The 17149-nt window shown below is 40.3% G+C and overlaps 1 protein-coding gene across 2 annotated transcripts in view; it reads left to right on the plus strand.

The window, feature by feature from the left end:
* The window catches only part of RALYL (RALY RNA binding protein like), a 369506-nt gene extending 353457 nt beyond the window's left edge, over positions 1-16049 (plus strand). For both annotated transcript variants that reach the window (XM_025201808.1, XM_025201807.1), the window contains exon 8: positions 15005-16049. In XM_025201808.1, coding sequence (XP_025057593.1) covers positions 15005-15022 — 18 coding nt within the window. In that variant the 3' untranslated portion in view covers positions 15023-16049. The remainder of the gene's footprint in view (positions 1-15004) is intronic.
* The last annotated feature ends 1100 nt before the right edge of the window (positions 16050-17149 follow it).

Here is a 17149-nt window from a genome sequence, read left to right on the forward strand (position 1 = left end):
CTTTCCTGCCTATGCAGGGGGTTGGACTCGATGATCTATTGAGGTCCCTTCCGACCCTAGAATCTATGAATCTATAATTAAGTAATCAGAATCTGGAATAAACCTCGCACACAGCCCCCTTCTCTGCACCCTGGGGAGGAGGAGAGGGATGAGTCCCGCTCCAGCACTGAACAGTTCCCCCCTCCACACCCCATGGAGGGTAAGAGCAGGAGAAAGAGTCCCCCTCTGGGGCCAGGCAGCCATGCACAGAGATCCCCTCTCTTAACCCCATGGTATCGGGGGATGGGGGCGGAGGGGAAAGAGAGCCCCAGAGCACTGAACAGAGACCTCCCCTGCCCCACGGGAGAGGGGGAAGGGGAAGAGTCCCCCCTGAGGCTGGGCAACCCCACACAGAGCCCCGCTCCCCACCCCGTGCCAGTGGGGAGGGTGCCGAGGAGAAGGAGGAGGAGAGGCAAGAGTCCCCCTCCAGCACCGCACAAAGCTCTCCTGCCCACCCCCCAGCTGTGGGGGCGACGGAGGTGGGGGAAGAGTCCCCCTATGGGACTAGGCAGCATTCTGTGCCTGGATTGCTCCTGCCAGTAAGGGAGCTGCTGGGGTGGGCAGATCTCCCCTCCTCCTCCTCCTCCTTCTCCTCATTCCCCTCCCCACCCCCCTCCCAAAGCCACAGGTGTCTGGCTACACTCCCTCTTCCCTTACCCTCCACACCCTGCATGCCAAGGTGAAGGTTTAAACCCCTACTTAGGCCTGCCAGGGCCTAGCCATGCCCCACCACCTCCTCTTAGCTCACCTTCCCCGTGAAAGGGAAGGGACAGCTGCTCTAGCACCCCTAGGCTTCTCACCTGAACCATTGCAGGCATGTGCCTGCATTTCTGAATTGAAAAGGGTAAGTCTATTTATTTGCAAACCAGTTTAAGTTTTGCAGGTTAGACTAACCTGCAAAGATTGAATCAATTCAGGCTTGGACTTTTTGAATGTCTGTCTCTAGCCTACAAGCCCCATGCTGCTGCTCCTGCTTTATGCCTGCCTGATAGGAGAGGGGAGCTGGGAGCAGGTGGAGCAGTCTCCCCTGAACACCCCCCCCTTTGCAAAATCCTGAATCCACTTCTGGCCACACTGGCCATGTCTACATGAGTGGCAGACTGTACAGTTGTTACTGTGCAGACATTTAGTACTTGCATAATCAAGTACTAAATAACTGCGCAGTAACCAGCATTACTGTGCAGTAGCAACCCCACATGTTTTTTTTCTGATGCTACTGCACAGTAGCAGTGAGCTGTGCAGTAGCTCATTATTAGCTTTGTGGTACAGTTAGTACCCCCCAACACTACTGCACAGTAGTGCCTCATGTAGACGCGGCCATTGACTCCAATATTATCTTCCTCATTGAAGTTCTATTGCTATAATGAGTGGAAACAATCCAATTTGCCCCTCCACAAGCATTAGCAATTTCACTCACAGGTTTGCAGTATGTTTTTATATTGTGCTTATTTACTTAGAAAGCACTGCTTCAACAGATAAAATGCTGGGTCAAAATCTTTTATTGAAAGGATCTTTTTTCATGTCAGGAGAAAATTTAGTAGGACAATTTCCCTGTTGTACTGAACACTTTGGACTTTGCTGAATTCTTTTTTTCAGTATCAGAGGAGCATGGAGATCTTGATTTCTGAGATGAATAGGTAAAAGGTTGTGTTCACTTGATGAATATCAGTGCAAGGTGTTTGTACTTGAGCAAGCTAAGAAAGTCATTAGCAGCAGTATACCTGACAGATACTAATGTGATGTACCTTCTAAAGCTATTGTAATCTAATAACCTTTGACTGAAAAAAATGGAAAAGGTAATAAAAGTATGTCATGAAATCAGAAATTGCAAGAAATTTCCTGACATGCCCGTTTTATATTTAATATATGCAATAGCACAGTAGACTTGCTTATTGTTCACATTGTTATATAAATGAGTCATTGGAAAAGCCTTGCCATCTTCACATTTCTTTGGCAGTCACTCAGCGGTAGACTTCCTAAACACTGCTCAGGGGTTAAACCATGTAACTCTCTTTTGCATTCGCCTACATACTGCATTAGGCATTTGCACAAGCTGCAAGTATTTGTGTCAGCTATATCCTCTAGCAATTCTGAATGCCTGAAATTACACATCTGAAAGCATATGAGATAAGAAAAGTAAATTAGTAGCCCTTTTCCCTATTTACTGTCTATGCTTTTTCTCTATACAGGAATCAATACCAAAATTTTCTTAAAACATCAAACTTTTAAAACAGTATGGATGACTTAACAGGCTTCTAGATCCACATCTGGAAAACAAACTTACACCACACAGCACAATGGAGAAAACTAAAACTTTTAGCAGGAAAATCCATCCCAAAATGGGGTACGTTTTTTAAAAACTCCCTTTCCAACCATGGAATTTAAGAAGTCCATGACAGTTCTATTCTTATCAATAGGGCTAGGGACAGACATTCAAAAAGCCTGAGTCTGAATTGATTCAATCTTTGCAGGTTAGTCTAAGCTGCCTAGGTTGAAGCAATTTGCAACAGACATTCCCTCTGGACTGAAAAAATTAAGTTGAGGGGTGCTAGAGCAGGCCTCCCTTCCCTTCTTCAGTGCTAAGCTGAGGGGAGGTGGCCAGGCCCTGGCAGAATGGTCTAATTAGGGAGGGCTGTAAGTCCCACCCTGCCTGCACAGTCCCAGGCTTTTCCCCACTCGCTGCTCAAGGGATGGAAGTGTTGCCAGACCCAAGGCCCTGGCTAGCACTCTGAGGCAAAGGGGGGAGGGAAGACTGTGTGCAGTGCATGCATCTGTTGATGATACGGAGCATTTTTCAATCTCCCTCTCCCTGCTTCTTCATACTGTCTGTAGCAAACCTGACAGGCAAGGGAGCCAGCAGGAAGCTGATAACACAGTATTTAGTGGCCCATGAAGAAAACAAAGACTCTCATTAGTTCAAACTCTTCCTAAAGAGCTTTTTCCAAGGAAGGAACGGAGGGGCATTACCAGCTGACCTGATGATGAGCTCCAAAAGGCCCTAATGGACACTGGCCTGTCTGCCTTTGTCCTATTTACCTTTGTCCTGTCGCATTGAAATTGGAGACATACATACACAGATACCTCTCAGCATTAGCTAGCATACCACGTGCTGGCTGGGGTCTGTGGGAGATGGGAGGGAGAAGGGGGAATCCCTGCTTGAGCAGCAAGTGCTGAGGGGGACGTGGGGAAGGCAGAAGCAAGGCAAACTCTGCTGTGCCTGCAGTCTCCGTTGGAGCTGTGGCTAGGAAACAGAGGGGCAGGAGCAGCTCTGCTCTGTAGAGCAGACAGCCCAGGGCTGCAAAGCTGGGGGACTCTGGTTTAATTTAAATCAGCAAGAGGTCCTGGACAGACATTGCATAAACTGGTTTGACCCAAATCAGTTAAATCTGATACTACATTCAACCAGGTTTATCTTAAACCAGTTTCAGCCATTTTGAAACTGGTTTATGTGCACTGAACTTCTGTTCTGTTACAGGTTTAAACCAGTTTCTGATCACTTAAACTGGTTTATGTGTAATGTGTATCCCTAGCCTAGGAGAACTAGCAGATATACCTACAACAAGGGAATAAAAATAAAGGCCTTACCCTGGGCATGTCTACACATGAGCTTTGATGAGTATTAGCCTATTATAATGTGCATTGAAGTAATTTAAAATGTGTTTTTAGTTAATGTGCATTAAATTAGACTAATGCACATTAAGCATCACTTAGAAACCGTGAGCATTTATAGATGTGCTCCGGGAGGTGGGGGAGGGTGGAGCTTTAATTAACGCAGCTCCAAGAGTCAGGCTAATTAAAAGCAGCCAAAGCATCACATGTATCAGTGTCCCTACAGTGGAAAGTGTAGTTCACTGAATGAGCTTTAGTCTAACATACCCCACCATCATTTTTCAGTGTGGGGACACTGATACATGTGGCACTGGAGTCTGCTGCAGCACTGTAATTACCACATTCCAGCAGACTTGATTAATCAAGTCTGCTCTCATACACTGGAATTATGGCACATCGCAGCAGCCTCCCTGGATGTGCACAGGAGCTCCATGCTCTTTAGTTAATGTGCATTAAGACAGGCTAATATGCATTTTCCTAATACCTCACAATAGAGGTAGTATATTGAATTGCACTTTAACTAAAGTGCATTAATGCACATGTAGATTCACCCCCTTTTACTTCTTTCCTCAGGAAAACTCTTTGCTCATTGATTTTGCCTCTCCTGCATTTGTAATATTTATTTACCTGTCAGGATATTTTTCAAGGACTTACGGCCAGTTAGCACTGAGTTAGTTTCAGTTCTCAAAACTTGATCCTTCTCTTACAGACACTTCACATCACGGAAGGTTACTCTTGTTTTATGGCAGTCAGATTCAGTAAATCTGTTAATTACTGAAGTCATTAAAGTCATAGCAGTTTACCACAGATGACTATATGGCCCATGAAAGTGCAGAATAAACCCAAAAATGAATGCTAAAAAACCTCAATGCAGGTAAAATAAATCCTTTTGCTTCTACTTTAATTTTGAAGTAATAAGCACAGTCTGGAGACATGGTGGTACAAAGTAGTATAAATGCTACTAGTGGCTTGCAATGAAATGCTTGACTACATGTATTGGGGTTTAGAGATGAACTGTGCCTTATTATACTGTTTTGAGGTATGGATTCCCACTGAAGTTGTAAGAAACCACTCACATATTGCAGCTGTTAAAATTGGACATTCCCTTTCTGTGGAAATAAAATTACAGAAAGGGTCAAGAGAAGATTAAGAAACACCTGGCAAAATCTCCTGGTATTTAGATGCCCCCTGAAAGAATTAATAAAATGCTAAAACCCAATACCATGCCAGGGCAATCTAAACTACATTTAATTGCCAAACATACAAGCTATATAGAAAACCTGATAATGTTTGGAATTTTTAGACTGACAGAATTTTGGCTACAACCTTTTTTGAAACACTAGCATGGGTGACATCTTGACAATATGTTTGATGAGTCAAAGCAACTGTGATTACTCCTGTGCCACTTCAACATGATGTTAATATTTTTTTCAGAAATTGCCTATATAACTTGTGTCATTGCTCTGGAAGATAACTCAATTAGCTGTCTGTGCTGTTGGTTAATCTTTCAGATATCCACCAGTAAATCTATCATTAGTGAGGACGTTTGCTTAGATTCTGGGTTCTTTATTTTGATTTAGGGGGATTTATAGTGATTTTTGTTTTTGACAGGTCCCTATTTTTAACTTTTGCTATTAAGAAATAACAAATGATTTCACGCCTGTCATAGCATTCAAGATTTTTGAAATATCAAATATTTCATTTTCATTGCCTATTTTTAAAACTTCCAAAAACATAACTTAAAAATCAGTTCTGACTGCTACATTCCCATATGTTACTGTAGCAGACAGGTTCAGGGATAAAATATTCCCACAGACTGATCAAATCAAGCCAGATACTTCCCCCAGACAATGTTAGACTGACTGAGCCAAAATCACCTTGGTAAAATGTCACTGACTCTCCAGTGCCCTATATTACTAGTCTTACTATGCCGATTCCACTCCAGATAAAAATCGGTGATAACTGCACAGGTGTTACACTGATGAAAAAAGAATCAATTCCAAATTGTTTTCCTGTAATGCAGAACTAGACACTTAACACTCTCTAGCTGACCATACTTTAATGCAAGAATCAAGCCTTAATCACAAATTATTTATTTTTCATTTTCTCAAAAAATAGTCATGAAGTTTTTAACTCTTAATTTGTGAAGGTGACAGATGCTTTATAGCTGATCTAAGTAATTCACTGAAAATGATGTAAATATTACAGATTTCAGTTGAATTACTCTTGGTTTACATTACTGTAAGAATTTTGTTTGCTTCCTACAGGATCAGAACTAAATATGGCTTTGAATTCTCCACTGCTTATTTATGGCAGGAGTGGCCAACCTGCAACACACATTCCACAGGTAGCATTGGCAGCCTTTGTGAGCTTGAGGAAGAGACAAGCAGCACATTGGCAGATAGGGCAGGAAGCAGAAAGCAGAGCATCCGATTGGGCTGGGAGCAGAGGGAAAGAAGCAGAAAGCAGAGCAGCAGATTGGGCAGGGGGAAAAAAGAAGAGCAGTAGATCTAGCAGAAGGGATTGAAGTGCTACTTGGGGAGGGAGCAGAGCTAATTTGTGGTACACCTGTCAAAAAGGTTGGCCCCCACTGATTTATAGCATTTCTTCCCAAGCCACGTAGAGTGAAAGAGGCATAACAGAAGCAGGGTTAGCCGTGATACTACAGAGGCAGTCCAAGTTGGGGACACAGGACAGGGAATGCTCTGCAGTCAGAATGGGATACCAAGAATTTTTTTTTAAATGCCACCCATCCTCTCTGCATTTGGCTAAGCATTTGAGCATTTCAACTTCAGCTAAACCAAAGAATTTCCAGATTATATTAAGCAACCAGCACACATTGCACATTTTTTCTAATGTGTCAGTCTTTGCAAATAAATAGCTTGAGTTCCCCTGGAAAATATTCATTTCATAGGCTTTATCAATATGCTTGAGACTCAAGAATGCTGAATAATAAATCATCCAAGGGACCATTATTTCTTCACGCTATGTCTGTAAATCAGAAAGTGTCTTCATGAGACTAGATTTGAGTAAATGCTGAAAATTTGAAAGGGTGCTATTTTTCTGTATAAGATGGCAAAAATTATAAACTTTCTTTTTATCCTTCTCAATACCAATCCCAAAGCTGCAGCAGTTAGTGGGCCCATTTATACCAAAAGGTCTTAGTTTATGGAGAAAATATAAATGTTACTTAGATGATTTTCTGCATGGTTAATACCATAACATGAAAGGCAGATTGAATTTATCAGCATGCAGACATTTATAGACCTCCGAAAGGGAAATAACTTATAAGATGTTAGAACTCTGGTTCCCATAAATACAAAAAAGCAACCTGTTAAAAATAAAATAACAGGCTCAGCCTGCCAAAATCATGATTTGGAGGTTAATCAAATTCCATTTTAGCCAACCTATTATGCTGATTTGCACAGCAACGTTCCCAGTACGTTGTTGTTATTGATCACTACAAAACACAGTAAATTTCCACCTTACCTTTCAAACATGGAATAAGGTACATTTCCTGTCCCAAAAAGCACAGAATTTAAGAGTCAACTTTGACTCTTCCTCCCAACTAAGGAGGTTCATCCTAATGCCTTACAGAGATATTTACAGTGCCTGAACCCCATAGACAGACTCGCCATCTCTGCCCATTGCCATTTGCACTAGAGTTTATCAACAGAGTAAGATGAGTTTCTAGAAGCAGTGTCTTTTAAGAAAGAGAACTTGTCAAAAAAGAAATAGAAGACTATTCTATTCTGAAGGCTGCAGAGGGCTATATAAACTATCTTAGAATCCAGTCCTGCTTCTATTGAATTCAACTGAACTTTTTCCTGTGGACGTTGATGGGAGTGTGTTAGGTTCTTTAACCTCAATTGGATGAGTCATGATACAAGTCCAAATGAGAAAATTCAACACTAGGTCACAATGCAGGTGTATGTACATGCATCTGCTTCACTGCCTACTGTAAGAAAGGATTATAGATTTACAAAGTTGGAAGAGATATCAAGCAACGCTGATTCCACCCTGTTCCTCAGGATACTTTTATTCATTAAGAACAGGTCTTTGCAAAGTCTGAAAGATGTGGAGCACATTACCAGTGCTAGTCAAACACTTATAAGCAATAACAAACAAAAGATCAAACATACTAGGCACATCTACATGAGATGCTACATTGCCATAGTGATGAGCTACGGTGACGTAACTCATCGCTACGGCAGGCTCTAAGTGACACCACCCCTACTGTGCAGGAGCAACGAATATAGTACTTTCCTGGGGGGGGGTTATTTTAATTAATTCATCCATAGCAGTACTGCCACCATCTGAAATGCCTTCCCCAATACTCTTTCTTGTTACTATGCCATACCTCCTCATCCTCCACTCCTTTCTCTTCCTTGGGCCTCCCTCAAACTTGTTACTTGAACCTCTGTGAAATAACACCACTTTATGTCAACTCCCTCCCTCAGTTTACTCCCCTGTTGTCTTCTCATGTCATATTTTTCTACCTCTCTAATTTGTTCTTTATATTGGGCTTGAAAATGTCCCATTGATTGGAATGGACCAGGCTCAAGCTCATTGCTATCAATTTATTTTCTCCCCCATCCTTCCCCCCCCCTCAACCCCTCCCCCCCCCCTTCTTGTTCCTCTGATATGTTTTGGAACTTATAGTAAGACTGGGGAATTGAACAGATGCCTTCCTTATAACTAATTCAAGCTAGTTCTCTGTCTTTCACTTTCATAAACCCCTATGTTCAATCAGACGATAAAAACTAAAATTAAAAGCGTAGACATATTGAGTGGCCTTAGGGTAGAATTTTCAGCAGTTCTTTCTAGTTTAAACCCTACATTCAGTGCTACTCCCTTGGCATCGGTAGGACTGGAACTCTTGCCTTTAGCATTAATGCTAATTGTATTACTCCCTTCCACTAGGGAATCCTCACTCCTCACATCAAGCAGAGGTTAAATCAGCTGAAGTTTTATTTTATAACTTTTTGACAGCATTTGCCAACTTAAAACTATCTCATTTTCAACATTCTGTAAAACTAAGGTTCATACAACTGAGCTGGCTGGAACACCATTAGAAAGACAGACCCAAAGCCTGAATGCTATCACAGAGAGTTGTATAACTCCTGGCATTTGGCATGGCATGTGCTTATGTTCAAGGTTCAAGAAACACTTAGGCATCAGCACATTTACTGCTTCTATGAAGCTGAGTTGCTCTCATCTTTCACAGATTTCAGAGAATGTTGTGGGCAAGACTTGAGTTCATAATGCACTGGCCTGCTTTAGAACAACTCGCACCCTTTGCCCATTTTACTCTTCTCAAAACAAAAACAACACTTTTCTTGTAAAAGAAAAAGGTATAATGTTATTATATTACATAGCTATATCTATGTATGTATGTATGTATATATGTGTGTATACACACACACATATAGTAAAATAATATCTGAAAGTGTAATATATAAAAGCCACATCCTATAGGCCTTAGCTGACCGTAGCAACACTGAAATTGAGTATGTAGATTTAAACACTAACCAAAGAATGGTGTTTGTAAAGAAACTCACTGATCGAAACAATTTAGAAACCATAAATAGAGGTCATACAGGCTTAAAACATTGTTATCTCTTTTGCCAAAGGTTTTCATTTAGGTTTCAGAAAATTTGGGTAAGGACACTGAAGCAAAACAGTACCAGGGAATATGTTCATGGACAAAGCAAACAGGACTTCAGTTTTTAACTTATTAAACAAAAGAGCTACCGCTACCAAACTGCATAGTAGATGTCTTGAAAAAATAAAGGACTGAACTGATCCTATCAGGATGTGAATTGTTCATTTCAGGGAGTCTGGTTATAGTATTTCAAACCAGTTGTTAGGATCACTTAGGTAGAAGTCAAGATTTTATAAGTGTGGAAGTTCACAATCACATTTACAGATTAGCACCCTAAGGTATCACCTGCTGAAATATTTGTGTGTCAAAGTGGAGAAGGGAAGCCTAAATAATATTCTTATCCATAGATTAATGAATTAAATAAAAATGGTGATGTGCCTCACACTTTCTCATTTTTGCTGGTGAATTCATAGAACACTGACAGAAAAGGAGAAAGAATGAATCATTTCAATACAAAAACCAGGTTGGAAAGGACAAGTATTTGTTTTTCCCAAAAAGTAAAACACACGTTCCCATATGTAGTGAGAGCTAACAATGCATATCAATTATACTTGTGTACACAAAACAGAGATATATTTTTGAAAAAGTTTTCAACATTAATTAATATATGATTAGAAGAAAGTACAAAATGTAATCATCTCATCATCTAAGAGAAACTTTAAAGAAAATGCGTATGCTTCATTTCATTCTCCATGTTATATTTGGCAACTTTAAAATCCTTCCTAACCAGTGTGTGCAATGAATATTCCCTAACTTCTTCCTTGCAAATGGTTTTGCATTAAAAACTGCCATAATTTTGTTTGTTACATTCTACGTATGTGTTACAAATGCCAATCCCTTCAATTCGCATTTGGTTTCACTTGCTTTTATCAGCTGAGCTGGGATTTTATAATTTACGGAATCCAAAGAGACTCCATTAAATATACAACTCTATTACTTAAATTAAGACTTCATGTTTTTAAGTAAAGAGACAAGATGCCGTTCAGGCAGTTAATAATCATTGCAACCATGCAACATGTTGAGGCTTACAGCAAAGTAGTGTTCTTTGATAATGCTCAGCATTTAATTTTTAAATATTATTATATGTTTTTACTATGCATTTCCTTCACAACAAGTGGGTTTTAATACAATGAGAGGGATGTAAAAAGAAGTGGGGAAAAAAGACCTGGATAAACACAGACATGATACAATGATGCTTCAGAGACACATAACTCAATCTTAACTCATCTTTCTGCCTGAATAAAATGGTTTACAGAAAGCAAGGCCTACTATCTTGAACTGGGGAGTGATTTTTTTCTTATTTTAGTAATTAGAGAGAGAAAAATTCCTGGACCATTGTGGTCAGACCAGGATAAAACCACTAAATTTTACTCCAGTGGGAGAACCAGAGGACATCTTATAGAGCAGGAGTTAGCAATGTTTTGGGGCAGGGTGCCAAAAATACCCACAATCTTGACTTGTAAAATGTTTGTGTGCCAGGGACAGCCATAAGGGACCTGATCCTTGTGGTTTTGCATCCGCAGTCCATTACCCACTGTCCTACCACAAGGCACCCCCTGCCAGCAACAAGCTTGGCTGGGGCTCCACAGACCCTGGTGCAGTCACTTGCAGCCTGCCTGGGCTCTGGGCAGGCCCCTGGGCTAGGGACAGACATTAAACATAAACTGGTTTAAGTGATCAGAAATGGTTTAAACCTGTAACATAACAGGCAGTCAGTGCACATAAACCACTTTGAAAATGGCTGAAACTGGTTTGAGATGAACCCATTGTCAACGCATAGTGGGTGCACATGGGTATATGTGCACCCTGAGGTTGGCAGTGCACCCCCTGCAATCAGTGGCTGCTGACGTTGCTGGAGGCATCTGTGGGCAACCACCACTCGCAACCTCTCTCCCCCACCACTGACACTGGTGACAGCTTGCCTGCATTGATCATGGATCTCTAGCAGTTTCTGTAGGTGATCACTGACCACTGGTCGGCACTCGCCACCCCCGCCCCCACCACTGACACTGCTGCGACCACCTGCAGGAGCTCCCCGCTCACCACCACCATGCCCCCGCTGCTGCTGCCACCACCACCACCTGCAGGTGGTCACCGTGCCCCCCCAGCCACCAGGGGCATGCATCGTTCATGAATAAACTTGGTTGAATGTAATATCAGACTTCACTGATTTTGGTCAAACCAGTTTATGCAATGTCTATCCCAGACCCCCTGCTGGTTTAAGTTAAATCCAATTCCCTCAGCATCCCAGCATACTCTCTGGGCTGGGTAGGGCTCTCTGCTCCATAGCAGAGCTGGCCCCTCCCCTCTGCTCCCTGGCTGGAGCTCTGGCAGAGACTGGCAGGCACAGCAGCATCTGCCTGGCTTCCCCCTTCCCTCCTCTGCCCTCTTTCACCATTCACTGCTTTAAAAAAGAGCCCTTCCTCCTCTCTCCCATAGCACAGACTGTAGCCAGCATGTGGTATGCTACCTAATGTTGTGTAAGGCAAATAGGACAGTGTCCACTTAGTGCTATTTGGAGCTAATCAATAGCTCTGCTGGTAATGTCCCTCCATTCCTTCCTTTGAAAAAGGCTGTTTAAAAAGAGCTTGAAGTAATGAGTGAGTCTTTGTTTTCTGATGGAGTGCTAAATGCTAATAACAGAGCTGATAAATGCTCTGTTACCAAGGGGGGGAGGCACCCCTCCCTAATGAGAGCGTCATGCTCTGGTATGCACACTCGGGGTTGCCTACACTTGTTATAAATTTATCTGGTTTACTCCATCGTTTGTTTTTTGAGTTGGGTATAGTTTGAGGCCAGTAGATTCTGTCATGTAATGCAACTTTTTTAATTTTTATGGATTTTTATATTAACATCCAGTTTAGATCTTGCATATGTATATATATTATAGCAAGGTAAAATTTATTCATAGATTCATAGATTGTTAGGGGCTGGAAGGGACCTTGCAGATCATCAGGTCCAGTCCCTCCGCTCTAGGCAGGAAGACAACTGGGGTTAGATGACTGAAGTGAGGTGACTGTCCAGTCTCCTCTTGAAAACCTTCAGGGTAGGTGATTGCACCGCCTCTGGAGGGAGTTTATTCCACAGTCTGGACACCCTGACTGTGAAGGAGTTTTTCCTGGTATTAAGCCTGAAGCGGCCTTCCAGGAGTTTGTATCTATTGGTCCTGGTCTTCCCTGGAGGTGCTCTAGTGAACATATAAATTAGGTTTACTTGATACAGTTTGAACCTTATTGAAAAAACTGGAGAGATTACACCATAACTGTAAGAGCAGTAGTGGTCCTGAAAAGCTAAAATGCAATGTTATGATTAACTAGAATCCTTCCAATATCTAGTGTGCAAAAGGCCAACTACGCAGAAAAAAGAGGAGCAAAACAGAAAAGGCAAATAAGTTCAGGTGGAAAATGAGCCAATAAATACCTGATAATATCTTTGCAGTTTTCCAAGGGATATTATCATGCTTAGGACCATATTTACTATTTGTTTCTTGGACATTATTTATGCAGCTCTATGTTCAGTTGGGTCATCCCGTTTTTCTACACAGTATCTTCAAACCACGCTTTTTGAGTTAGTTTACCCTTCTAGCCACATCAAATGAAAACCATATTGCTACCTTAAATGTAATTCAGTCTCATCCTTGTTGTGTCAGGGTGTTTTTATATATATAACTGGAAGGAAATGAAAAGATTTAAAAAAAAACATTAGTCATCATGAGATTTTTTTAATATCAGCACAGTTACTATGAAGCCAGTAGATAAATTACACACTATTCAGCAGAAAGAAATAGAATAAAATTAGTATTATATTGAAGTAGATTAATCATTGCCTTAGGTGACTGTCATTTTGGAGAAAAAAGAAGCTTGACTATCTTAGATTTTAACCTTTCTTCCCAGGCTTTAAGAGGAAGAGGCAAATAAGACGCCTCTATGAAGAAAGAAAACACATGATTTTTTTTTTCTGGTGAGGCTGGTAAATTTTTACCATTGTTTTTAAGTGACAACAAGATGGTATTCATGATTTAGATCCAAAAGGCTTAGCAGTAATGTTTCATAATAGTAACCTAATGAAGCATTTTTAATGTTACTGACAGGTAAATGCCTGGAAGGTTTATGGCAGGAAAATAGCTTCCATAAGTAATTTGAAAATCTGTCTCTCTTCTTCCATGGATAATTATTGCCTTTATACATACATAATGTGTCAGCGATACAAGGTGAAGAAAAGGCTAGAAAAGGAGAACTGTCTATGTGGCTAACAGGAAGTACATTGGAACTGCAGGGCTTTCTCTCTCTCTCCCTTTCACAAGATTTATAACTGCTTAAGAGCCGCTAGGCTCAAGGGGAGGATTGAAAATTCTTTTCATGTTGTTAAATCTATCTAGGGATTTGGTACTAAAATGGGAAAATATGAAGGTTCTCTCCATGCCTGTGGAGAATAATGGCTTTAAATTATCATCTTAACTCAGAACAGAGACACATGTGCACAAGGATGAATGGAACTGTGAGTCCTTCCCCCAACACTGTTTCACCAATACAGGAAAAATTCTGTGACCTTTTGACTGTAAGGGGAGAATTAGATTATGATATAAGGGGTGACAACCGTCAGAGGGGATTGTGCTCTTAGTAGTAGGACTAGTGAACAACTGTTTTCATCTAAGCTTTTTAAAACTTTTTTTTATTAAATGTAAATGTTTACAAAACATGTTTACTTTTCTCTAATTATGAAACAGAAACATAGGGGGCCACATGTAGTATATCTGGAATGTCTTTAGAATCAATATAATATTGCAAGTATGACATTCCATTATGGCACAGATAAGAAGCAATCTTTTACTCCCTACCAGCTGTTGAAATTATTCTACAATTCTTAGCATAGTACCATTGAAGAAAAGTATACTTTCTTCTGGAGACAGGTGTTTATTTAATACTGGGTGTGTCTACAAGTGTAATTAGTGCACATAAATTTCTCCCAGGCACATCTTTTGAATGTGAACCCAGGAGCAATTAACTCTGGAGCAGTCAGCTCCTGAGTTTATTCATGCATGTGTAGAGCATGGTCAGAGCAGCCACAGCTGGCAGGGAGCCCCAAGGATCAGCCTGCCAGCCCAGGGCTTCTCCCCCCACAGCTCCATGTGCTGTGGAGGGGCTGACTGGGGCATGAAAGAGCTTCAGCGTGGAGCTAGCCAGCCTCTGCACTAAAGCACCTTCATGCCCCAGCCAGCCCAGGGAGCATCAACATGTGTGCAGCTGCAAGGTTTTTTTATTCTGCAGCGGGATAGTACTTGTATTTACAGGTACTATCTTGCTGCAGAGTAAATTAATTTACTGCAGCCTAATAGATACACATGTGTAGATGCAAGACATTTACTGCACAACTAATTAGTCAACTTCGCAGTAAACATCTTATGTAGAGGCACACTCTGTGTAATTAATTCTGGGCAGTGTATCCTAATTTAGGGATATTATGGTATTGGCTATCTATAGTAAGAGTTACGTGGCTTTCTTTTTAGCTCACAAACGTATTAAGTAGATATCTAAGTCAGATTGATTGTTCTGAATGACAAGACAAAATAAGAAAAATAAAGTGGTCATAGACTTCCTTTTTTCATCCCTGACAGTTTGTCCTGGTTTATCTTTGATGTGCTTTTGAACAAAGCCCAGATCTTCATACTAAAGCAAGGATTTTATTTCTCAGTTTCTACAGATCAAGTGATGAGATGTCATGTGTGATCCTTCTGGAGGCTGAGGAGAGAAACTCTGACTTCCCCTGAACACTGAGAAAAATCTGAACTGCAGTTTCTTATTAGCTAACAACACGTTTGATCCAATTTGTATGAAACTCAATTTACTTATTAAAATGGACACTATGGTTCAAATATTAGAAATTCCATTTCTTATATGTTCTAAGCTGTACAATTGTCAGATTTTTATGGTTTAGATTGTAAATGTGTTTTTCTCTGGCTATTAATTGGTATTATTTTTTTAATTTTGATGTCTTAAAGGCCAGTGTACTGTATGATACTAATATGAAGGACATATTTAAGAGGTGTGGGAGACACTGTATACAAATGTATATTTGTAAAAGCTATTTTTATGATTAGCATGTTTTACTGTTTATCATATCTAAAGTCAGGTGATATTGCACTTCTCTGTTTACAGCTTAATTCAAACAATATCATGTTATGACCTGAGTTATGATCAAATGTTGTATTTTCATTACTTGATTTATTATATTCGTAATTTAAAATAATTATGTTTATGTGAAGGGATACTGTTGAAGGAAAAAGTGATAGTTCTGTCTATTCATGGATCATTTCACTGTAACTGCTAAGACGTGCAAGTATGTCAAATATTAGATCAGTCTTTGATAAACGGTAAATTGGATCCACTTGCTAATCTCTTTTTCAGACAAACCCTCTGGGTGATGCCATAGATTGGCACACTTGTTATACATGTATCTGTTTATATCTCAAGACAGCTTGTTTTCAATTATGGAGAAGTTTGTGCCAATGCATGTCCCATTAAAACTGTATTCCAGAGAGGTAAATATTTTTGATGTTACCAATTTTTGAAAACTTCCAAATTAGTTTTAAAAATGTTTGTTTCACTTTCAGTCAATAGAATCTTTCCATTCCTGAACCTTTCAAGCAGTCTCCAAATGCTTGAAGTTGGAATAATTCATTTTCACAAAGGCTGTAAGGGAATTCAATATATAATTTCTTAATAAACAATATTTCCTTTCAAACAACATTGACGCATTTTCATTCAAATATGTTTTAATACACTTAAGCTATGTAAAGTGCGTAAGTGATTGCTTATTCTGTAATAAAAGTGCTCCCTTGTCATTCCTGATGGTACAAAAAGATATCCACATCTTTATATGATACAGATAAACAACATTTTATGCAGGAGAGGGATGTCTGTCTAACATAGGTCTCATAGGGTGTCTATACATGAGCAGCAAGGCTGCTCCATGCTGCAGTTACTGTGTCTTGTGTATCATCATCCCTGCTCTTAAAAAATAGCAATAGGGGCACTTTAACTAAAGCTCATTCAATGAACTTTAGTTAAAGCACCCCTGCCACCATTTTTAAGCATGGGGATGCTGATACATGAGACTCTCCAGGTACTATATTTAAAGCAGTTCTCGGAGCCACTCTAATTAAAGCGCCCCCCCCACACGCACATGCACACACTTCTGAAGCACATGTATAAACACCCATATAGACATTCACTTTCTCCTGGAAGAGTCATTACTCTCCAAAGAGAAACCACAAGCATACAGATGTTCAGGCTTTTTCTCCCAGAGTGAAAATGGTTGCTCCAAGGGAAAAATAACTTGTGAACAAGTAGCATTAAATCAATCCTAGAAGAGTTTCTCCTGGAAGAGTGAATGTCTATACATGTTGTACATCTCATAAGAAAGAAGGAAAGGCTTAGAACTAATCACATATTGAAGGACAGGAGAAAGATGAGAAATTAAGAACTTCATCCAAGTAACTGAAGCTCAGACATAATTGAATAAAAGTGGATTAAAGAGGTGTGATTTTAACTGATATGCACATCCCTCAGTATTGGAAGTTTAATCCAGCAGTCACAAAAGGACCATGTATTCAGTTCTTTCCACCGCTGTCCATAGGATTTGATCAAAAGTATATTGAAGCCAATGAAATACACTGCCATTGTGTTTCAATACACTTTGGATTAGACCCATTTGTTAGGTAAATGATGATGACCTTACAAGAAAGAAATGGTAGACAGATGCAAAAGATCCATCCTGACTGACTTTAGGTACAGAGTAATATTCCTCATCTATTGGTTAGGGAAAGTATACATACAT

The sequence above is a fragment of the Alligator sinensis genome, unplaced genomic scaffold, assembly GCF_000455745.1.
Source record: "Alligator sinensis unplaced genomic scaffold, ASM45574v1 scaffold340_1, whole genome shotgun sequence".
NCBI lineage: Eukaryota > Metazoa > Chordata > Crocodylia > Alligatoridae > Alligator > Alligator sinensis.